Source organism: Chaetodon auriga, chromosome 8 (assembly GCF_051107435.1).
Source record: "Chaetodon auriga isolate fChaAug3 chromosome 8, fChaAug3.hap1, whole genome shotgun sequence".
Classification (NCBI taxonomy): domain Eukaryota; kingdom Metazoa; phylum Chordata; class Actinopteri; order Chaetodontiformes; family Chaetodontidae; genus Chaetodon; species Chaetodon auriga.
Genome location: NC_135081.1, coordinates 21,634,182 through 21,656,757, shown reverse-complemented (window position 1 = coordinate 21,656,757; position 22,576 = coordinate 21,634,182). Strand labels below are relative to the sequence as shown.

At 43.1% G+C, this 22,576-nt stretch overlaps 2 protein-coding genes and 1 long non-coding RNA gene across 10 annotated transcripts; 1 reads left to right on the top strand and 2 right to left on the bottom strand.

The window, feature by feature from the left end:
* Positions 1-69: 69 nt before the first annotated feature.
* LOC143325130 (uncharacterized) lies at positions 70-12,253 on the top strand. The gene is made up of 6 exons (XR_013077505.1): positions 70-267; positions 835-955; positions 7,788-7,855; positions 8,686-8,820; positions 9,625-9,755; positions 12,125-12,253. It is a non-coding gene; the product is annotated as an uncharacterized LOC143325130 (long non-coding RNA).
* On the bottom strand, positions 2,987-10,858 carry rpz (rapunzel). Of its 3 annotated transcripts, none has more exons than XM_076738041.1 (4): positions 10,046-10,858; positions 9,098-9,175; positions 6,362-6,441; positions 2,987-5,759 (listed from the first exon to the last, which is right to left on the bottom strand). In XM_076738041.1, the coding sequence occupies exon 4, from the start codon at positions 5,705-5,707 to the stop codon at positions 5,024-5,026; it is 684 nt and encodes a 227-aa protein (XP_076594156.1). In that variant the 5' UTR covers positions 5,708-5,759; positions 6,362-6,441; positions 9,098-9,175; positions 10,046-10,858; the 3' UTR covers positions 2,987-5,023. The 3 variants fall into 3 exon arrangements, with proteins under 3 accessions (XP_076594156.1, XP_076594154.1, XP_076594155.1); XM_076738039.1 differs by lacking the exon at positions 10,046-10,858 and adding an exon at positions 9,383-9,401; XM_076738040.1 differs by lacking the exons at positions 9,098-9,175; positions 10,046-10,858 and having other exon boundaries at positions 2,987-5,761; positions 6,364-6,444.
* LOC143325127 (uncharacterized) lies at positions 11,688-21,819 on the bottom strand. Of its 6 annotated transcripts, XM_076738034.1 has the most exons (10): positions 21,484-21,819; positions 21,120-21,333; positions 20,571-20,656; positions 17,572-17,664; positions 17,255-17,304; positions 15,827-15,925; positions 14,399-14,673; positions 13,434-13,733; positions 12,973-13,063; positions 11,688-12,306 (listed from the first exon to the last, which is right to left on the bottom strand). In XM_076738034.1, the coding sequence occupies exons 7-10, from the start codon at positions 14,646-14,648 to the stop codon at positions 11,886-11,888; spliced, it is 1,062 nt and encodes a 353-aa protein (XP_076594149.1). In that variant the 5' UTR covers positions 14,649-14,673; positions 15,827-15,925; positions 17,255-17,304; positions 17,572-17,664; positions 20,571-20,656; positions 21,120-21,333; positions 21,484-21,819; the 3' UTR covers positions 11,688-11,885. The 6 variants fall into 6 exon arrangements, with proteins under 6 accessions (XP_076594149.1, XP_076594146.1, XP_076594147.1 ...); XM_076738031.1 differs by having other exon boundaries at positions 16,554-17,664; XM_076738032.1 differs by having other exon boundaries at positions 17,255-17,664.
* Between the last annotated feature and the right edge of the window lie 757 nt (positions 21,820-22,576).

Below are 22,576 nucleotides of genomic sequence, written 5' to 3'. Positions count from 1 at the left end.
AGAGACAGACCGACAGACAGACAGAGAGAGCAAAGGGGTGAGTTATGTACTCAGCTCCATTTTCTTCTCAGTCTTCATGTCATCATGAAGGACGGTTCAGTCTCTTCTCAACACAACGGAGCTAAATTAAAATTATTTTTGCTGTGTGTTATTTCCCACATATTTTCATCGGGTTTCTTCGTGAGAGAGGTCTCCTGCGCACTTGGTGCGAATGTCTCTTCATGATGCGCTTCAGCTGCTGTGAATGTAAAAGGATCCAAACTTGAGGTAAGACGATTGGAAAATTATATTTGTGTTTGAATAAGGTAACTTGATGTAATAATCCTCATTGTTATTTATACTATAGACGAATTTCAGATCATAAATGAATGTGTTGTACACCCAAACCTTTGGATTTTTTAACAAGAGTCAGAATCTGTTAAATGAATTCAGATTTTAATGCGCATACATCGAATTTATCATCCACACAGTGTTTATTTATAACAGCAGCTCGGACATGCGTCACCTCTGTCTGGTCAGATTTCTCTCATATATAAAGATGCCAGGTAAAACGTGCATCTACCATCGAAATAAAGGCGGAATGTGGTGTTTTTTTTAATCAGTCAGAGGACTTTCTGCTGATCAAATCAAAGCTCACATCCTCTTCATCTGTGCGCTCACGACGCGCCCTGTGAGCGCCCAAGCGCAGCCTCCCTCCCCAAAAAAAGAAAAATCATTACGCAAATCGTTTCTCCTTCAAACCATGAAGGGCTTCACGTCATGTATGAAGGTTTCTCTTCGATTTATGCTCAACACTTTTATCTGAATCACTGAAATAACACCTATTTTCTTCAGGGGAAAATGGATTCTCCGACACCAGCGCATGTCATTGGAAGAAAAATGAGCTCCATGGAGGCGCTGACGACGAGCGGCTCGAAGCGGCTCAAAGGCACTCATCACGCAGTCTGCAGGGCAGGTAAGAACCTAAACTCTTTGTGCCTCAGTCATCTACATTTCAAACACTTGCAATGCACATTTTCCTGTTTGGTTCCCTAACTCTGAGCCGTGACTCAAACCTGTTCATCTGGATAATGATGCATGAGGGTCATTCCAGAGGTGCTTAACCCAGGCCATGTGCCTATTTTACTCCACCTGAGGTAAATTTTCCCCCGCTCCCCCCTTTGAGCCTTTATTTGCATGGACTTCGCGCAGGTCATGTAGAAGATTGGGTCCTAGACAGGAAGCAGGCTTTAACAGCTCTTCAATTTTTAAACAGATGTGATGCGAGAGTCCTGTGGGCCCTCAGGGAGTTCAGAGAAAACAGGTGTAATGGTGAAGCAAGTGACGTACTCACGCCCTCTTGCGTGCAAATTGGGAAATAACACTTGTGCATCCGTTTATCAATGGCTTCCCAGTGCTCCGTCTGAAATACGCAAATCAAATAGACTGAATTTTTACAGATGCAGTCATTAAAAGTGAGGCCTCGGGTTTGAATATTTACTGTGTAAGTATCACATGAATTTAAAAAAAAGTGTTGCAACCAGAAACTAAATATATATGATATTGTCAAAAAAACAAAAATCTTCACATTGCAATAATCTGAAAAAATGACCCCAACAGGAAAAGCTACCATGAAACCACACAAATGATTTGATTCCAGTGTTCTCAGAGTTTCATTTCGCTGCTGGATTTCTCTGTCGTCACATTCATGAGTGATATTTAATATTAGTGCAGGAGAAAGTGACCATGTTTAGACTGTGTGCGTGTTTACATGAGAAAGCACAAGCAATGTGAATCTTTTATTACATAATATTTGTAGTGAAAATGCACACACTATAGTCAGAAAAACGATGTATTTATACCTTAAGTATATTTCTACCAATACATGCAATGTATTTTTGCAACCCACTTTGTGCTTTCATGGTATTTTTAAGAAGATTCATTAAACATTTCATCCAGTTTAATTTGCTGGGCATAAAGGATACACTTTATGGCCAAAAGTATGCGGACACCCATACGTCATACCCATGTGTGATAGCTGAACATCTCGTTCCAAAACCACGGACATTAATCTGCTGCTTTAACGCCTTTCTGTGAATGCTTTCCACAATATGTTTGATCCTGGCTCCAGGGCTTTGCTCCCATTTAATTAGACTCACCTTTCAACACACACTGAGACAACAAAGTGCAGTTTAGCATCAAACCAGAGGGGCAAAAAGCAGTAAAGTGTAGAGTAAATGATATATCAATTTTAATGAGGGTATATATGAATGTGCTAAAATAATTACAGTATAAACAGAATTAACAAAATGTACAGAGTGAACTGAATATGCTGAGATATATAAAGCATGTACAGGAGGTACACGAGATAACTGCAGGTATATGTGTACATATACAGTGTGGGTCTGAGTAATGCTGCTAATAGACAGGCTGTATAGAAGAAACAGCTCCAGTCTGAACAGTAGTATTAATGTGCTCTAGGTAATGTGCAGTATATGCTCACCCGTAACAGCATTAGCGAAATCAGGCACACAAAGTCTCGCTCAGGGCTCTGTGCAGGCCAGTCAAGGTCTTTCACACCAAACTGGGGACATGATTTCTTTCTGGACACTGTTTTTTGGACGGGGGTCAGGTAGAATCAGGAGAGGACTTTCGGGTAACTGTTTGAAGTTGCTGGAAACACTACTGGGTGTAAATGGAACTACAGGCTCAAACCATGGACAGCACAGACCATAAGGACACAGAACGATGTGGACGGTCGACAGTGTCCTCATATTAATGGTCATCTTACAGTAATTAAAGCGTACATGCTTTCAGCACAGTCTCCTTAATGTGACAGGTGCTCAGTGGAAATAGATTTTTGATGGGATGAGACCAGCCACCACCTACATTATTTCACATGAACACATAAATAATATCTACATCCCAAACTTTAAGACATTTTAAGGCCAACACAGAATTGAGTTGTGAGTATTATTCATGGATGTAAGAACTGACTCCAAATCCCTATTATTCACTCATGTTTATTTATAGTGGTACATACACAACCAGACATCAAAGACTCCGAACAAAAAGGCAACATATTCACATACAGTATATGACATTTCAAAAAAGCCTTTACGATGTTCATGTAATATTCCTCCACATCAACAGCATTTTGACTCGATATACTGTAAATACAACCGATTCTAAAACAGCTGGGACGCTGTAAACCATAAATAAGACAGAGTGTGATTACTCGCTAATCCTTTTTGACATGCACTCAATTTGAAACAGTATAAACACAATATATTTAATGTTTCATCTGATCGGCTTCATTGATTTTTGTAAATATCTGCTTATTCTGAATCTGATTATTTACATTTCACACAGCATCCCAACTCTTTTCTGAATCAGGGTTGTATTTGTAGGGCAGACTGTAGTTTTTGTAGCAGTGAGAGTTACCAGAAGCCAGTTTAGGACAGAGTTATGTATTTAAAGGATGAGAGTAATTACTTAGTGATACCGCCCGTTTCCTCAAAAAGAAAAAGAAAAAAAGCATTACAGACATTATTTGAACCACAGGTTTAGACTCTAAACTGTAGCGTATCGACCTTTCAGAGCGTAATGCCTTACACAATATCATACTTGAATGATTAACAAAAACCCTTAAAAAAAATAAGACAGTAATACAAACTAATGGCACATCTAGGCACTGTTGGTCAGATGAGGAAGAGTACGAGAAGAGCCAAAAACCTTTATCTTGATGCTGAGGCTTTACTGTAAAAATGAAACAAAAAACAAACAAAAATAAGAACATTAAATGCTTTACAGGCTCCAAATGGCCAAATACCAGAGAAACCCATTGATAATAAATCTATATATTACAACAACACTTGGTGCCCCTCCTGCTTTGCATTGGAACAGGAAGTAAAAGTGACAGAAGAGCACGAGTGGAAGCATTCATCCAGTGACATTATGGTTTCTTTTAGTGTATCATTCTGGGGCTTTGCCACATACTTGTGTAGCGTTACAACAAATCGGATTTCATGTGCACTGTTAGTGTTTTAAGTTTTCTAACTGGAAAAATAACGTTCAGCAGCATCTGATATTAGTGTAGAACTAGATTCAATGTGGTGCTCGCCAGCAGCGGGCAGGCATAGTGTATCAGGAGCTCCATGCATAAGAAACATTCAATATTTGTGGCACATATTCTGCTAACGTGACAGTATAATCATGTTCAGTATACGATAAGGAACATATGACGATGGCGATGGCGATTACATTCACAGCTCTGAAAACTTTGGGTTGATCCTTGTTTTGATTTTGCATATTTTTTAAACTGCAGAGTGTATTAATTACACATAAATGGGACAATATTAAAACAGGATATGGACTCATCAGTTTTAATGGCTTCATAGGAGGCCCTCTAGTGGAGATGCACTGGTATGACAGCAGCCTAGGAGAGTTTCTTGTTCCCCTTTAAGCCACACAGTCGTTGAGCCAGGCCAACTGCACATCCCAGCAAACTGATTTCCTTGTAGTGTGACACAAGCAATTTCAACAAACTACAGTAAATGTTTTCCAAAGGTGGGTAACAGGTGTGACATCACACACTGAAGCAGGATACATTTATGTGAGAGAATAAATGCAATTTCCTCACGTTGCTCAAAATGTAGCTTTCAGAGTAGATTAATGATTCATCGTTATGAGCCCACAGCTGAATCGTGTCCTGCATCTGTATCCATTTAAACCATAACAAGGCAAATACTGTGCAATAATTTAGTTGTCTTTAACTCAGCTTGGACAAGAAACACATGCCTGTGGCTCAAAGACCACTTACACATGTAGCAGGTTAGTGTTTTGAAAGGAAAGTGGCATATTGTTGCTCATTATCACCGAGCAGTGAACAGACTGTGGATGCTTACAAAGTGCTTGCAGGGACAGAAGAGGAGGAGGAGGAGGAGGAAGGAGGAGATACAGAGGGAATGTGGACATTTCAGTCCTGATCATGAAGGAAAAGCAGCAGTAGAGAAAGAAAAGAGCTCTTCTTCATGCTTCCTCTTCATTTGCACTTGCACAGAGCCTCCTGCATCTTCTCCTGCACATGCTCCATCTTCTCCGCCCACTCCTCGCTCAGGCCCTCCTCATCGTCTCCGATGACGGCGGCGTAGCCCATGAGGGCGATGAGGCCGATGCAGAACAGGTAGGTGAGGCGCGTGCAGAGTCGCTCCATAGTCTGGCGGTCGCCTTGCGAGTGCTTCAGGTAGACCTCCAGGATGGGCCGGCTGAACAGCTTCGGTTTGCCCACCACGCCGTCGTAGAGCGTGTGCAGGTTCTGGTCTCCCAAGTCGTTGGAATAGCTCTCCTCGAAGTCGTCCTTCTTGCGCTCGCGGTGCTCCGGCCGTGCCTCCACCATCTCCATGAACTTCCTGAACTGGTTCTTGAGGTTCTCCTCCACGCGACAGTATTGGCCATCCAGCGTTTCTTTCTTGATCTGCACCAGCGTGTTGCGATTCAGCTGGGACAGCTGGTCCAGTTGCCGGTTGACTGAGCCGAACTCGCGCTTCAGGGTGCGGATGTCCTCGTCATCAACGTGGTGCAGCACCACCCGGATCAGAGACCCGGCCACGCCGAAAATGGGGTTAACCACAGCAGCTGCAGAGGAGATGGTGGCCACACACTGGAGCACCTTGACGAGGCCCTGCTTCAGCTTGGCCCGGTCCTCAATGATCTCCTCGTCCATCATGACTTCCAGGTGTTGTTTCCAGATGTGGAGGTCACTGTGTGAAGATGACCGTCTGTGACAAAGATGGGAAGAGAGAAAGATCAGTTTACTGCAGCTGATGTAAAATACTTTTCTACTTGTAGCGCATTAAGTTTCGAGTGTAGTATTAAAGGGACAGTCCGCCAATCTTACACAGCTGCCTGTGTTCCAAACTGTGCATGTGGGGTTTGAAACAAGGGGGCTTATAGGAGGCGTGGCGGATCCACACTGTTGAGATGCATTATGGGAAATGTTGGTGCCAGTGTTTTGAAGCTTGAGCCAAACAAGGGACTAAAAGTCAGGATATCTCGGCCCCTGCTGCTCTGATTTGATCACTTTTTTTATGTCTCTCACAAGCCCCTCAACTACATGCAAATACAGCACTAAAACACTGCAGTACCCTTAAAAAACAAATGGTCATTTGCATTAGATGCATCATGGAGAGCCATGAAGTTAACTGAAGCTTTATTCTAAGAGCCCGTATTTTCCCAACAAATTCCCACTCATTTCCTCATAACTTTCCTGGAGAGAACTTTGTAATTACTGGGGAAAATGAAGTGTTCAATGAATACAACTCTAATTAAATAATTTCAGTTGTTTCAAGAATATTCCAACACAACAGTTTTTGCTTCTTACAGCAAATTTCTTCTCCTCAAGGCCACACAGGAACCTCGTCCTGGGTTGTTAAAGATCTCTGGTCCTGATCAGGATGATTTCTGAAACAAAAGACACACAGAAATTCAGACACAAGATGCAACTGAAACACATTCAACACACAAGTGCTCATTTCGCTTCTGTCTGTTTCTGAAGCAGGAAGTGAACAGATTTTCGTGGGCTGCTGGTTGCAGCTTTCAGCAGTGAAGGAGTTAACAGGCTCTCTGCTTCAGCTCGGCACAGCTGCATTCAGCACTGGAGCCTTTCAGCACCAGGCTGCTGTCTGTGTGTTCCTATGGACCGAGCTGATAGCTCCTCAGCAGCAGCGAGCTGCATGAGGACGCCGTGTTGAGACATTAGCAGCAGCGACTGGGCGGGACAGAGAAACTCTTACAGCTGGAAGACAAACAGGCCACAGCTGACTGAACTGCAAAACTTGTTTGTTACATAACAGGAGCTACTGTACAAAATATGATATGGGTTCAAGCTGGTTTAGAGGCAGAAATCAGATATTTTGAGTAAAATCTGTGCGAGCTGACTGGCCGCTGGGCCGGCACCTTACACTTGTGCTTGTTTAAAATAGGATTACACAGGAGTCTTATTGAACAAACATGCAAAATATAGGACAGTGGCATGAGCCGCGGAGCTAAATGTGGTTCAGGGACTCACGTTAAGTACAGTAAAGTATTTTGTTATCTCCACTACACCTCAGTAACTTGTTGACAGCTCGACGTGTGTGCTGTGATACTGCAGACAAATGCCACTGTGAGGTTACAACAGTCACAGAGATAATAACAACACAGCTGATGACCACAAGGTTGTGCAAGTTCAAACAGCCCCTGAGACACACACACACACACACACACACACACACACACACACACACACAGAGGTTGGTGTGTGTGTTTCGTTTTCCTCTGTTTAAGTACCCATGTCCGCCAGAGGGGGCAGTGATTTACCTGTAGTGACAAAGACCAGCTAATATCCTCCATCTGATTTCAGCACCACCACTGTGGACTGACAGCAGTGACACGCAGGAGCAGGATTTAACCCTTTAGCTCCAGGTTAACTTTAGGTGATGTGTTCAAATGCACAAATTCAACAGAAACATGAGCAAATGTTTCACTTTGTTCGAATGACTGTGAAACCTACGCTTGTAAATGAGATGGGATCTCCAAAAGATGCTTCTTAAATGCCACTTTTGCGGATTTTTATTTTTTTTACATCACACCCTCTCACCATTGGAGCTGAAAGGCGACAAATCTGCCCATAAATGTCCTTTTATGAGGCTTTTTTCCCATTATGACTGACGTGTTATTTGCTTCACAGTTGGTATTTGATAGCTGCTTAATTATCAACCAATGACATTCATGTGTTCTATTCCTATTTTTTGTCCTTGTTTTCACAGATGATGCTCTTCACCAGGAGACACTCCATGTCTCAGCCTAATACAGCAAACTGCAAGAGGAGACGCTGGTAATGAAAGGGTTAATAACAGCTTTTTGGCACAAATTAGCTCTGGAACCAAATCAACATAAAAAAAATGTTTAACTACTGAATAATCTGAGCTATATTTATCACACATCGGATGATTTTTGTGAATCTTTCAGCTTCCTGCGGCTGCATTTTAATCTGCAACAGTAAATTAACCCTTTGTGCAGATGAAATTATTCCTAAATTGACTCCTCAACTTCAAAGACGCGTCTTAACGAGTGAGCTTGATCAATTCATAATATTTATTAATCCATCTGAGCGCAGCTGAGGACTGATAAATGACCATGTGGGTTTTATACATAAATAAAAATGTTTATAAAAGGCCGGTAAATTAGACCAATCACGGGTGCCAGGTTGAAATGCTCTTCATGGGTGAACCAATCACTGCTCTGCATCAGCATGGCCTTCAGAGAAAGCAGCACTCCCACCTCTCAGCCACAGTCTTCAGCTAAAGTTGGTGCTCAATGACTCAACTTCTGCCTTACTGAGCGTCTACACAGAAAGTCGCTATAATAAGATGTAAAGTTTAAGTAATTTCCAGGAAAAAAAACATTTGATGATGAGCTGGCCGTGAACAAAGCAGCTGTCAGTGTAATCAGGAAGTGAAAGCCGCCTCTTACCTGTTTCCCTGCACTGCAGTGGCCATCTTGAATGTTTTCTATGATCACAGCAATGCTAATGCTAATCCAAAATTACACAATATATTGCATTAAAACTGCTCCTAAAGTACGGGGTTGGCATTTTCAACCTCCTCTGAACGATTTTCTGCCTCTCCTTCGTGTTTCCTGACACTTTGCTCTCTGTCTCTACAGATCACAGCCTGTGGGGCTGCTGGGACACTTTACTGAGGAAGTGCACACCCTTGAGGCTAAGCACTTCAAGCAATAACTGCATTCATTAAGACTAACATGCAACAATGAAGTATCTTCCGGAGTTCTTCTATATTTGTAAGTACTAACACAAGCAGAACATCCCTCTCCTTCCAGCTCAGGGCCACACAGCTGCCTTCCTGCCCAGCTATGGCTCCCCCTAGCCGTGCCTCCATATTTCCTTGTTAATGCACACCATAATGCCCTGACCCTCCCTGCTCAGCAACACTGTAAAGACACCAAAATACACCTGAAAACTTCCATTTCTTGGTCTAAATGTGGAGTATACAGCCTCCATCTGCCTCCCAGCCAACATTGGGCACCATAGGACACAGCAGAGGACAGGATTTCTTACCTTTTCAGAGTAGCTGTGCCTGATCCTCCCTCACCAAAGTCCCAACCTCGACAGCCTCCTTCTTCTTCCCAGCAATCCCTGCAAAAAAGGACACTTCCATGTATGTTGAATATGTAGGGGTGATCAAATTGGACTAAACCATTTTCAAAGGGCCCATAGAGCCCCTAGAACCCCAAAATGGTCCTTTTGGCCCCAAATATACATGAGCGCCAAATTTCAATTTTAAAATCCCATATCAGTGGCCTTAAACAGTAAAGCCCACTCCTCAAATACACCTTGCCCTACCCCTATGGTTTCAACTTATTTTGGTCCATGCAGCAGTCACACAGTTGATACTGAAGAGCAGTTGTCAGTGAGTGCGCAGCTGAGCTCTCAGGCGCTTTCTGGTGCCTTTTGTGCGTTTGCCAAGCCCTGGGGCATCTTTAGGAGGCTACCAATAGTCCATTGGTGTTATTTATGAGTCAAAGGGACCCTTTTCCTGTGGACTGGACTAAAGAAACTGAAAAAAAATATTTTCATGTGCGCAGAATCCAACCACGCAAAAAGAAAGCCAAGGATCCAAATGGACCTCTCCAAAAGTGCACAGGTGTATCCAAAGGCACAGAGAGCTCTCCAAAGACTCCAGGAGGAAAAAAGAGAAGTTTATCCAGCTTTAAAGGTAACTATAATCATATTTTTGCTTAAATTTTACCAACTGCACTCAAAAATTTAAAGATACAAAGTGGAATTTAAAGTCATTTTAAAGCAAAGTGCATCACGAAAAAAGCACCAAGTGGCGCAGTTGGCACTGCAGATGTTAGGTCGTTTATTTCACGTTTTCAAACTTATCATAGACTTATATGTCTGTGTTAACACAGACAGCATCGTAACACAACTAACAAATTAAAATGACCGTCTCCCTGACCAACAGTCGCCATGAAGCAGGCAAAAATCTGAGCTGTAACGCACCCGTTCAGTGCGCCAAAGTAGTCCTGCAGCGAGCCGCAGTCTGCCTCCTTATCCAGGCTTGAGTGAGCAGAAATTCAGTCCTCTTCCACAAAAAAAATAATTAAACGACAAACCCTGCAGACACATCCAATGGATTCTTAGGTGGGTGAATTACTGCGCCGACGGTTGAAGCTGTTTCCCCCAAAATAAACCTCATGCAAATTATGTTTGGAGCTGCCAGCAGAGCGTTAAAGGACAATCCTGTTCCCTGCGAAGCCTGGCTGGTGCCTGCGGTGTTTACGTCGTATACATCAGCACACAGTCACAAACATGCAGGGCGTTTGCCTCCCTGCGTGTACAGACCTGAGTCTCCAGCAGGTTTAAGACCCCGCATCCCCTCTCTGAGACACCAAGCCTCAGGCAGCAGCAGCACAAGGGAAGCCCTGTCCTCCCTGTGGTGGAAACTGGAGAGAAAATAGAAATAAAAAGACGATTGTCCGTAAGAAATGACAAAGCCTTCGTTATCTGTTCAGAAACGACCCTCCACATCAACGCTCAGACGGTACGAACAGGCGCATGTGGTGCCTCCATTTAGCACCAAAGCACAGCCGGAGCTGCGGCCGGACGCACGCCCGGCCTCATTGTGCATTTGCTGCAGCAGCTGTCACACAGATCGTATTTCACACTGAAGTCACGAAGACTCTCAGTCATATATGATTCTGTGATGCCCACACTTGCGCAAGATCAGCTGTGCGTCGGCGGCGAGCAAAACGCGTAATATTCAGGCTCCAGGGTGACAAACTGCCGCTGTTGCAAGATGTTTTTTTTTTAGCTGGGGGGGCAGGAGGAGCGCTTTGTTGACGCTTTGAAAGCCACAATCATGATGACTGGAGGCTGTAACGAGAAACCGAACGCGAGGCACAAATCAGCCAAAATATATCCAAGACTCTCTGTCATCGACGTTAATATTTATTATCTAGTCCTTATTCCACAAAACCGATGCTTTAGTGGATCACAGGAGTGCTGTCCTGCCTAATGCCACACCAAAGAAGAATTCATGATACGATGTTGCAGCATTCATTGTGTCGATGTTTAAAATAAATGAAAAGAAAGAAACGCATATCTTGTTTGTTTTATTGTGTTTAATTTCCAGAGAAAATTGAGACATTTCAGAACAAAGACAGCTTCCTTCACTCAGTGGTCAGCAAGTTCATTTTTCTTCAAGTTTGCATGAACTCAAATATTTAAAGACACAACTGGTAAAAAGCAAATAACTGTTGGTGCAACAACAGACAAAACTGTGTTAATCATTACAGACATGTTTTTTGATTACAACAAAGACAATACTACAGACGCATTAAAATGATCTTGTTTTTATTATTTGTGTTCCAAAAAATCATCAATGATTTGACCATTAGTGATGCCTTGATTGTAGTTACCGACGCTGAACTCCAGGGGCGCTGTAGGCTGTTGGGAGTATTACTGTACAATAACTTTATACCACCTGTTCAGTCCTGCAGGGAGCATTTAGTGTAGGCCTGCAACGCAGTGAACCAGAGCAGGAAAAAACTGAGCAATCAGAACCAAGTGATGTGACTGCAGTGCTGTTCTCAGGTCAGCAGCATAATTCAGCTATGAGGGAACACAAATGACAGTTTAAACATACAAATGAAGGTTTAATTTAAAACACTGTGTTCAAACTATTCAGACCGTATCAGAGGACCTGCGACAAAGCTCACCCTCATCAGTACAAACCAACCAACAATAGTAACAAAATACAAACATCCACGTAGTCCAGTGTTTTACGTAACAGTGAAATCGACCTTTAAATATGCAGAGTAGAAAAGTTCAGCAGCGTCCATCAGCTGCACAGTATTCCTCCACTGTTGGTGTGGGATCCTCCTCTGCTCGCTCCCAGTGTTTCTTCAGACGGCTCCATGTTCTGGAGCAGCTGTACGTACTGCATGGGCTCGGTCTGGTGGCGGGCTGTTTTTCGGGCGTAGTACCTCCTGGACGCGGCTCTCCACGCCTCCCTCTGCAGCGTCTGCGTCTCGTCCGGTAACTCTGATATCAGCGTCCTCCTTCTCTTATCCTCTAAAGAGATGGGCTGTGAGTACCTGGAGTCTGTTATGCGAGGAAGGGGGCCGGAGCGTGAGGGGTTTGCCTGCTGGCGGGCTATTTTTCGTGCGTAGTACCGCCTGGAAGCCGCTCTCCAGGCCGCCCTCTTCAGTCTCTGAGCCTCCTCCGGCAGCTCGGACATCGGCACGCTCTTCTTCTTGTTCCTGAGGAGGCCAAGGATCACACAGATGAGCAGGTAAGCAGTTCACCAAGCACTGAATGTTCAGATCTCCCAAAGACAATCATGCTTTCAATCACACATGTATGGACTTTGGTTTTTGAGGTCGTGTCTTTAATACATTTTTACCAATTAAGCAATAAATCAATCAACAGAAAATGAATCGACAACTGTAATATTCAGGCCATTTAAGCTATTTATCAAGCAAAATGCGAAAACCATTTCCTGGTTTTGGCTTCTCATATGTTTTAAAAATGTAATGTCTTCGAACAAGCAATTTGTTGCATGTGACGCCCTCTCTCACCTGTTTCCTGTCTACCTCTACGCTGTCCTCTCTAATAAAGGCAACGATGCAAATAATTTCAAGAAATGACTGTGTCTGTGTCTGGTGATGTGAAAGTTATAGAGTAAACGATTAATCAAACAGATAAACCAATGATGAAAATAATCCAAGTGCAAAGTCAAAGGCCTTATTTCTAAAGAGCTGATGCCAACAATTAAAGTTGTATATATACAGTCGGAGAAAATCTCTGCATTTGTTTAATTATCTGCTGAACAGGGCGTCGGGTGGTTTGTCTCAACGAAGCAGAAACGAGGTAACAGTCGGCCTCATGCATCGATTTGGCTCATCTGTTTCTGTGAGATGACCCACCTCAGGTGTTCTCCCTCAGGGACTCCGGGTCCATCTGGGTCTGCATGAGGTTTCTCCCTGAACTTTCTCCTCTCTCTGCTCTCCTGTTTTTCTAAAGGGATCAGAAAGGATGAACATTTTCTCAGTCATACAACTCCACTGCCATGCTCATACATTCTACAGTGACAGCTTTTAACCAAGGCTTTTCTCTGCAGCACACGGCTGGGTATTGTTAGAAAATAAGCCAAAGATTTCAAACGATGTGAACGACAAAATATCTGAATACATAATTAACAATCTGAAGAAGCTGATGAAGTATGTCCATGCCAAATTTTTGACATTTGGTTGTGACAGTATTGAGGATCGAATCCCAGCGTTAGTGCTACAGAACCGCCATTTGTGCAACACAGAACAGGCTTAAAATGAGAGATCATTTTGGGAAATTATAATGTATCGCGAGAATAATGGGTAGGATACGTTACTTTTTACACTGGGGCTTTCTTTGTCCTGACATGGACTGCCTGTGCTCTCCTGATGCTCCCCGAATCGCTCTTCACTCATTTCCCACTTGATTAAGACGGTGTCGATGTCACACGGCTCCTCTTTGACGACGAGGCTGCTGGGAGATGTGGGCGGATTCCTGGCGGCCTCTGACCCACCTGAGGACTCTGAGGAGCGGGAGGTGCAGCTCTGGTCCAGACCCATTCTGCTGGGGGATGACGGAAGAGCCGACTCATGGCTTTGGGAGGAGACGTGTGAGGGAGGTCTCGCAAAAAGGCCCACTGGGGAGGGAGAGACAGAAAATGACATTGTCAGGGGTTGAAATAGCAGATTTCATATACCCGTTTTGACGCCAACAAAGATGTTTCTTGTGTATTTGAACTAGAGCTGCAACAATTGTTGTCAACTATTAAATTAATTGCCAACTATATTGACAATTTGAGTAATTTTTGAGAAAAAAGGTCAAAATTCTCTGATTCCAGCTTCTTAAATGTGAATACTTTCTGGTTTCCTTACTCCTCTATGACAATAAACTGAATATCTTTGGGCTGTGGACAAAACAAGTCATTTGAGTACATGATCTTGGGCTTTGGAAAACACTGATCAACACTTTGCACCATTTTCTGACATTTTATAAACCAAACAACTAATTGATTAATAATTACTAATTGACAGGTTAATCTATAATGAATATAATTATCAATTGCTGCCCTAATTCGAACATTATGTGAGAGTGCAAAGACACACATGCACACAGATGAATGGCTGATGATGCCCAAGCCAATAAATAAATGTACAAAGACTCACAGAGCATTAACAGTGACGTTTCATACATTTACTTGAGAAAAATATTAAATACTCTTCCCAAACCGCGGCATTGATGTCATGGTGAAGTTGGAGAGGCTGTGTTCTTGCTCTATTATTCTTTGTTCCCATGTTTACTTACATGAGATGCTCATTTCACACTCCTGCTGCCCTGCCGTCATCTCAGCGCCGACGCAGTTTGGTTCAAAGCCGCTCTGCTCTGCCTTCTGTGGGTCAGCGGAGGTCTGCGGTCCGACGAGGCTGTGGGAGGCCGTCTCTTTCTCAAACATCCCGCAGGTGCATCCCTGGCGGCGCAGCACCTGCAGTTCGTACTCGATCTCTTTCAGCCTGCACTCCAGCCGCTGGATCTCTTTGTCCCTGTCGGCCACCATCCGTTGGTACTCGTGAGTCCTGGCACTGTTGACACCGTACAGCACGTTAATTATCGAGTCTATCGCCAGCCGGATGGCGTTTTCCACCACAAGAGCTTCGTCGTCGCGAAGGTGTGGGTGCAAAGTCCTGTTTTTGACCAAATTCATCTTCAAAATCAAGCTGTTTTGGTGTTGGCAAGATATGTGGATACGTCAGGCTAGCTACAAGGATGCTAGGCTAGCGGACGATGTGGCTCACTGAGACACCGGTTACTCACAAACGGTGGTCAAAAACAATATGGTCACATTTAACACACGAATTAAATGCGTTTCTGTAACGTAAATCAGGCGCAAAGAAAACAAAGTAACGTAGATTTATATGCAGCTAACGCTAATATTAAATTTACTACACCAGAGGTGCAGGTTAGTTTCCTGCGTCCTTCTCTTCTTCGACGAAAGCGGCTGTCAGTGGATATTAGCTTGGCGGCCACAGCGCCACCTGGTGTTTCGGAGAACTGCTCACACGGACACAACAGGCGGCATTGCATGGCCATAAAAAATACTGCTATTCGAGCTGCAAATAAAGATTTGTGTTATTGACTCATCTGACTGACTGAATTGATCGATAATCAATGAATTATATAAATGTAGTCTGCAAAATGTAAGGGGAAAAAAATCAATCAGTCAATTATTTGAGAGTAATTGTTGAGTATTAGGCTGTTAAAAGACCTCCTACTAAATATTGGAGTAATACCAGGTTACAATTCTATGTTTTGAATGTCTTTGTCTGACCTATGATACCCTGCCTGCACCTTTCATCTTCAGTTTACTGAAAACCATGAACATGAGGTAACATTTCAGTTCATCTGGCAAACAATTAGGTCAAACAACAGCCAGGTACCTCAAGTCAGCCCAATATCAAATGTTACTGTTACACATCTCTGCCATTGGTGGACTGCTATCACTGATAAACTGCCATTTTAAATTTGAAGTTTTTACTTTTTTACTATTTTCAACCACATACATTGAACACCCAGACAGAACGTCTTTCCACTTTTGGAAATGATATTCCTTACACGAACATTTTAACAATGCTGATTATAAAGGAGCATTAATAATGAACACATTCTCAACTCAGATGTCTTTTTTTCAAGCTTGAAAGGCATCAAATCATCGGTTAGACATTACAGCATACTCACTGAAGATAAGTCTGTCGATGGTTCAGGTCCTGCTTGTTGTTCCTTCCCCTCCTGTTAACGTTTGGCCGTCATCCCTCCGGCCAGATCCAGATCTGAGATCTGCAAAATGTCAGCGGAAGGTAAATGTCTCCAAAGCAAAGTTCAAAGCTGGAACATAATAATCAATAATATACAGCAGGTTTCGTGGGAATCAGCAGCCTCATGAGCTCCAAAGGAAAACTTCAGTCTTGAAAATACACTTGTTTGCTTTTTTTTTGCTGAGAGTTAGATGAGAAGATCAATACCTGTCTTATGTGATATTAGGCTACATGTATATATAAAACTGACTTATGTCAAGCTACAGCCAGCAGCTGTTAGCTTAGCTTAGCATAAATACTGCAAACAGGGGGAAACAGCCAGCCTGGCTCTGTCCAAAGGTAACAAACCATTCCACCACAAAAACGTGTCAAAATGACAAACTGTGCTTTTACAGGGTTTATCTGTCAGCTTGTTTCTTGACTGGGAGCAGACAAGTGAGGAAAAGTTTTTTGCTTTTACAGAATAACAGACAGCAGATGACATAAATTAATTGATCTAACTGATTGTTGAGCCTTCGAGGTGCTAGCAGGACTTTAGACAGAGCCAGGCTAGCTGTTCCCCCCTGTTGCCAGTCTTTATGCTAAGCTAAGCTAAGCTAAGCTAAGCTAAGCTAAGCATCTCATGGCTGTAGCCCCTAGAGTTTATTTACCTCATAGACGTGAGACTGATATCAATCTTCTCATCTAACTCTGGGCAAGAAGGCAAATAAGCTATTTCATGAAGCTGCCAACCAAACTACCGATGGAACAACAGGATGGTCTCCAGTGAAACGAGGATGTTGAGAGGAATTTTGCTTTAAAAGAAGAAAAACAAACATGTTCATCATTAATATGCATCCACCGTGGTCGCACATGAACTTTCATTCATAGCCGCTGCAGCCCTGCGGTTTAACACCAGCTGTGTGTTCGTACACGTCTCTTTCTGTCAGTCTGCAGATTAATGGCGTCAGTGGTAGGAAGCAATGCTCGCAGTGACTGGTGGGTGGCAGCAGGAGGCTGTCTTGTGTCGGGCGGCGGCTTAATGTCGCTGTATTTGTTGGAGGAAGCTGGAGGTGTAAGAACGGACTCTATCAACACATCTCTCAACATTAACTGAGAAAGAGAAAGAAGATAACTGTGTGGAAAAGTGCACAGCAAAGCTTCACTGCATCAAAAATACAAAAGACTTAAAGACAAAACTGAGCTGTATTTAAAACTTTTAACTGGCCCAGTATCATTTTAAGATCTACTAAGACCCACTGACCCCCTGCAGTATCACACATTATGGAGATCTGGTGGCTGAAACTTAGACACACATCTGTTACTCTTACTGTGAAAAGGCAGGATAACTACTAAAAATAAAGGCTCTTACCGTCACATGTGGCTTGTGTGACGGTAGGCGGGCGGCATCCGTTTCTTCCTCTACACTCAAAATAGAGAATTATTAATAGGAAATATCTCAAATGCTGTCGCTGCTTTCTCTGTGGAAGCACTTCATCACGCCTTGAAGATAAGACTGAGAGTTCACTGCAAACACAGAGTTTGGTTCATCGGCTGATTCTCTGCTCAAAGACTGGATATCTGCAGGGAAAACATGCTTTTTTTTCCTATTAAAAAGGCTTCATCAGACAAACCCTCCGAATGTGTGCTTCATTATTGATTCCATTAGGATGTAAAAGTCGTCGTTACCTCCCTTTCTGTTTCAGACGGTCAGCGCGTTGGTTTTCACGCTGTGCTGTCATCGTCCTGTTCATCTGGGGATCTGCAGTTTCTGCCTCACGTCTGCAAAATAAGGTGTCAACATTGTTCAAATTAACAGTGTTGACACGCAACTAACACACCGTCCTCTTCACTTGCGATCAGTAGGAACGTTTCAACACACAGACCTTCATCCCGTCACATCAAAACCGATTTGGTTTTGACTAAAAAGTCTCAACGACTGCTGTGAAATCTGGTACAAACATTCAAGTTCTCTACAGGAAGAACTGATATAATTTTTTGCAATCTCTAATCTTTTCATCGAGCACCACCATCAGGTCAAAACTGTAATTTCCAAACACTAGTTTATCACCAAATACCTGCAGAATTAATGACACTCCCACTGGCTTCAGCTCTACTTTGTGCTAACTGCTAAACCAGCTAAACTTCACCGTGTAAGTCACAATTCTGCCAACAACAGACAACGATTAAAGAACGAGTCGGTTTTGGAAAGAGGAAAACTATTGATCAGAGATGCCCAGACTTTTCCCCCTCAGAGAGCCAAAACTGAATCTTAATGGTGGACCACAGGCCAGAAGCAAACACCTGCCGTACTGTCACAAAACAAAATGGTGCCAAAATCCAAAGAAGATGCAGCAAGGACAGCAACAAAAATCCTCATATCCTATATTATGCAGTCGAATACAAAACCACAGTAACATGTCACACAGTATAACCACAGCCGTCAGGTGCAGAAGGTCTTTTCTCACGTCGCACGTCTTGATACTGAAATCAAAAGCTGATGCTTCTAAGGCAGCGATCTGTACTTCCTTCCATTTCACACAGGAAACGACCACTTTCTACTTGAACTGGAAGGAAGTTGTTACCTCACCACCCGCTGAACGGTGAGGGAGGTCGTGTGTGAAGGAATATTTCTGGAGCATTTTTCAGACGCCATGCGTGGAAGCAGCTTAAGCTAAACAGAAAGGATGGAAGACTTCCATATCAACCAACTGCGGCACACACGAGAAAACACTTTGTATCAGCAGGTTTTCAGATACCAGTGACAGTTTACACAACGGTTATAAGCTCATTAAAGAAGACTTGCTAGATTATGTTTTTCTTATTGCCCACAAACCCGTGAAAACACCAAACGTTACACTGAATTGCTCCGACTAACAAGTTCTGTCTGTGTAGCCAAAGCCTGATTTGTCCTCTTCCACACTGACATGTTTCCTCATTGCCATGAACACACACACCGTCCTACAGCCATAAACACCCACTCACACCAAATGTGTATTTATCCGCAGCTGAAAATAGTTCCTAACAAAAGAAATATTAGCTTGAGCAAACTAATGCTAAAAACGACAGAATCCAGCAGCTGCATCAAACTATTTAATCTTCTTTTTAGAAAGTTAATTTTATTTTTGAAAATTTGCACCGGTGGAAAGAAGAAATGGGCTTTGGGACTGCAGCAACTGAAGATTTAACCTGATACAACAGGTTGATTGTGACCAATTTCAAAGAAAAATCCTACAACATATCAGACCACGACTATTAAAAACTACATTTTCTCTGCCGCTGACTTAAGCATTCATCAAAAAACAGTGAAACAGTTTTAATAAAGTTACACATTTGAACACATCAAGATATTTTCGATGTTTTTGTGTTGAGATAACTGTACAGTTAACTTGATAGTTTGCTCACTGCTGACTATGATACGTAAACATGGAAACAATCTGCCTCGAATCACAGCGACATAGAAATATTAGCCACCTTTCAACCTACTTTTTACTGCTTCAGCAAATGTCACAGAAAGACACAAAGCAGTATTTTAGGTCCCTGCTAACAAGTATTCAAGCTACCGAGGGGAGACTCCAGAAGCTGCATCCAAGTTTAAAGGACCACATAATCTGAAGGACACGGGGAGTGAATGTGTGTCCGGCGGAGGCTCTGAAGTTTAGGCTGAACCAACGCTGCCAGGCAGTAAAGTTCAGATTATATCCAACAAAAACGTGCACTGTTTGAGGTGTCTGCAGACATGTTTTGCTTATGAGCGCAGCCGTCGGCCCTCGAAATGGGAGCTACTGGCCCGATTGATCAGCTAATAATGACAAAACATTTCAATTTTACTACAGCTGTGACTTCTGGCTTCAGTGAACGAGGCTTCTGGGTGTTGTAGTCTGCCGTGTCAAACTGACGGACAAAACTTGATTTCTCAGAAAGAAACATCCAAGAGAATCCCACATTTCTACGTGACGTGAAACCGAGGATATTGCTCAAACACAGAATCACAGCTCTGTAAACTCTTCAGTCACATTTTATAAAGAAAACAGTGCAGTTGGTCCAAATTGGACACATTTGTAAGTCACCGTCATGCTTTAGGACAGACAAATACACAAAAGCTGTGTCCCAAATCCACACGTCATACTAATGATGAAGAGATTTTGGAGTATGGAGAGACAAAATATCATATACTCGTAGTACAGCTGCTGTTATTGAACAATATTCTCCAATAATGCAAAGCACAAAGGAAACAGAGGGACTGCTCACAGTTAAAGAAAATACACTTTTCTCTTTTCACTGACAGTGGTACTACGAAGTCTGGCGTCCAAAGGTATTAATTATTGTATCACTTCCTGTTAGTATACTACCTGCTAAAACAGTGTAGTATGAAGCTTAGTGTGGAATATACACTGTACATACTGTATGAAGTACGGTGCCGAGACACAGTTCAAGAGATGGTTTGTGGTTTCTTAGGATGAAACACAGATTGAAAACTTTTGTCTTTCCAACCTCTTTCATACGTCTTTGTTACTTTTTTCAACACTTTCTGAATTCCAGCGTCATCACCGTCTTAACGTCACAACGCTCTGCACCGGGGGTCCATTATTCTGGCTGATTTCACAGCGGAGCAGCCCTGGGCTGTCAAAGATGCCTAGTTTCAGTGCGTCTGAAAGAAACTACGTCTGGAGGCAAAGTGTTTATACCTTTTCACCAGGAGGGGGAACGAGCAGCTCTCTCAAACAACTGGCAGCACACCCCCTCAGCCTCTTCTCGAATGCCTTCATAGATGCTGGTAAACACAAAAAGAGGCAGAAGTATTCGTGTGAGGAATGACAGAAAAAGTGCACTTCAGAGAGAAGTTCAAAGCCTGCCTGCCTGCCTGCACAAAGAGGCCCTGCGGTCAGATGCTCTGTCTGTCAAAGGAACAACAGCAGTCAGACGCAGACCTAGAGGGGCGTTCAGGTGCTGTTATATCACCTGATAAGATCTGACTTTGAATCACCCGGAGACCCCGAGCTTCTTTTCCCAGGGTTACTCTTGATGGGCACATTTACCAAGATGTGACTAAATCCTGTAGCTGTGTGGGCGACCGGTTTGTCCACCTGTTATTTCTCAGTTCATTTCAAAGCCAACTGATGTCAGATCAGGAGCTTGACAGCCTGAAGAGCATCAAGGTGACACTTTTTAAGGCATTTTCTACTGCAACAGGCCGAACTGATGGAAAGTACTGATCACTGCTGCTGCTCACTCACTCTTCCTGCAGGTTTCTCTTCGTGCTGACCCTCCTGCTGCTCCTGCAGACTCCCCTCACACTGCCCTGAGGGCTCCCCTTTAACCCGTGAGGTGCTCCAGCTGCTCCCTCACCCTCCCATGGAGCGTTCACCGCCTGGGCATGTTGGTGGGGAAAGGCCTCCGCGATGTCATGGCACTTGGGGGAAATGTGCGTGGGCGTTTCTGCACCTGCAACTGATGAACAGATACGTGAATAGAAAGATGAGTGGGTGGACTTCCTGACCACACACACACACACACACATGCAGCTCTGCAGGGGAGATGTGGTACCGCCTGATATCTCGATCCCTATCAGCCACCATCCTCTCGAACTCCAGCACTCACCTTAATCACGCTGGTGGCTTTTCTAAGTGCAGGTCCTCGTCCTCGCTGTGCAGACCTGGGGGCTCCCCGGACGGACTCTGACTCATTCTATCACTACTCACCGTTAGCCGACACGGCTCAGACCACAGCAGCGCGCTCGCTGCTTTGCTAACTTCAAACAACGGCAGAACTATTACATTACACTTTCATATCCGAACATAAACGTTAAGTGACTCCCAGTTCAGGCCAAATAAAACACACAGGAGATTAAAATGATTAAAATCTCACGCAAGTTACAGCAGCGAAGGAGCAGAAATGTTTGTAGGCTCTTCTTCGTCCGCTGTGTTTACATGTGTCGTTTACACGTGTTGTAAGAAGCTGCGTTACCGCCAACTACTGGATCGTTGTGGAACTGCAGGTTTTGGCGCCGACTCGCTCAAGCCAGTGTGGCTGTTTGGACTTACGTTTTAGATTTGGTTTATTTTAAGAAATACTCCACAGGAACTGTCGGTAACTGTTTGTGAGGCACTACAAAATAATAAGAAAACAGAGACAGAGGGCAGCGCCTCTGCAAATAAATACACCACAACACTCCTCTAATGGGACAGAAGTGATGATTGATTGATGTCTACACTGTTTTGTTTTTTTTTTTGTTAAATAAAATCATGCATAGTAGAAGTGACAATTAGCAGAGCAATCAATAATAATAATAATAATAATAATAATAATAATAATAATAATAATAGGAAAAAGTATGATGAATAAGCCACACTTAACAAAAGGATTACAATTAAGTTAAAAAAGAAAATAATCTCTACTGCCAGTTTATCAGTGTTGGTGGAAGAAATGTTCAGATCCCTTACTGAAGTGAAAGTAGTAATACCACAATGTAAAAATAGTCCATTACTGGTAAAAGGCCTGCATTCAAAATTCTACTTCTAAAAGTACAAAAGTATTATCAGCAAAACTTAAATGATCGAAAATAAAAGTATTCATTCAAAATAGAAATCTGAATATTTACATTTATTTAGAAGTGTGTGTAATTCGGTGACTGACTTAAATCAGCCCAGTCCAACACACTGAGCCTTAGTTATTCATGTAATAAATTAAAGCT

Bases quoted from the DNA above. Each gene is read 5' to 3' on its own strand.
- rpz (XM_076738041.1), bottom strand. From the start codon at position 5,707: ATGATGGACGAGGAGATCATTGAGGACCGGGCCAAGCTGAAGCAGGGC.
- LOC143325127 (XM_076738029.1), bottom strand. From the start codon at position 14,795: ATGAATTTGGTCAAAAACAGGACTTTGCACCCACACCTTCGCGACGAC. The intron at 13,064-13,433 runs GTAACGTATCCT...TGATCCCTTTAG, and splicing joins AGAAAGCCCCAGTGTAAAAA to AAAAACAGGAGAGCAGAGAG. The intron at 12,307-12,972 runs GTGGGTCATCTC...TGGCCTCCTCAG, and splicing joins CCTGAGGGAGAACACCTGAG to GAACAAGAAGAAGAGCGTGC.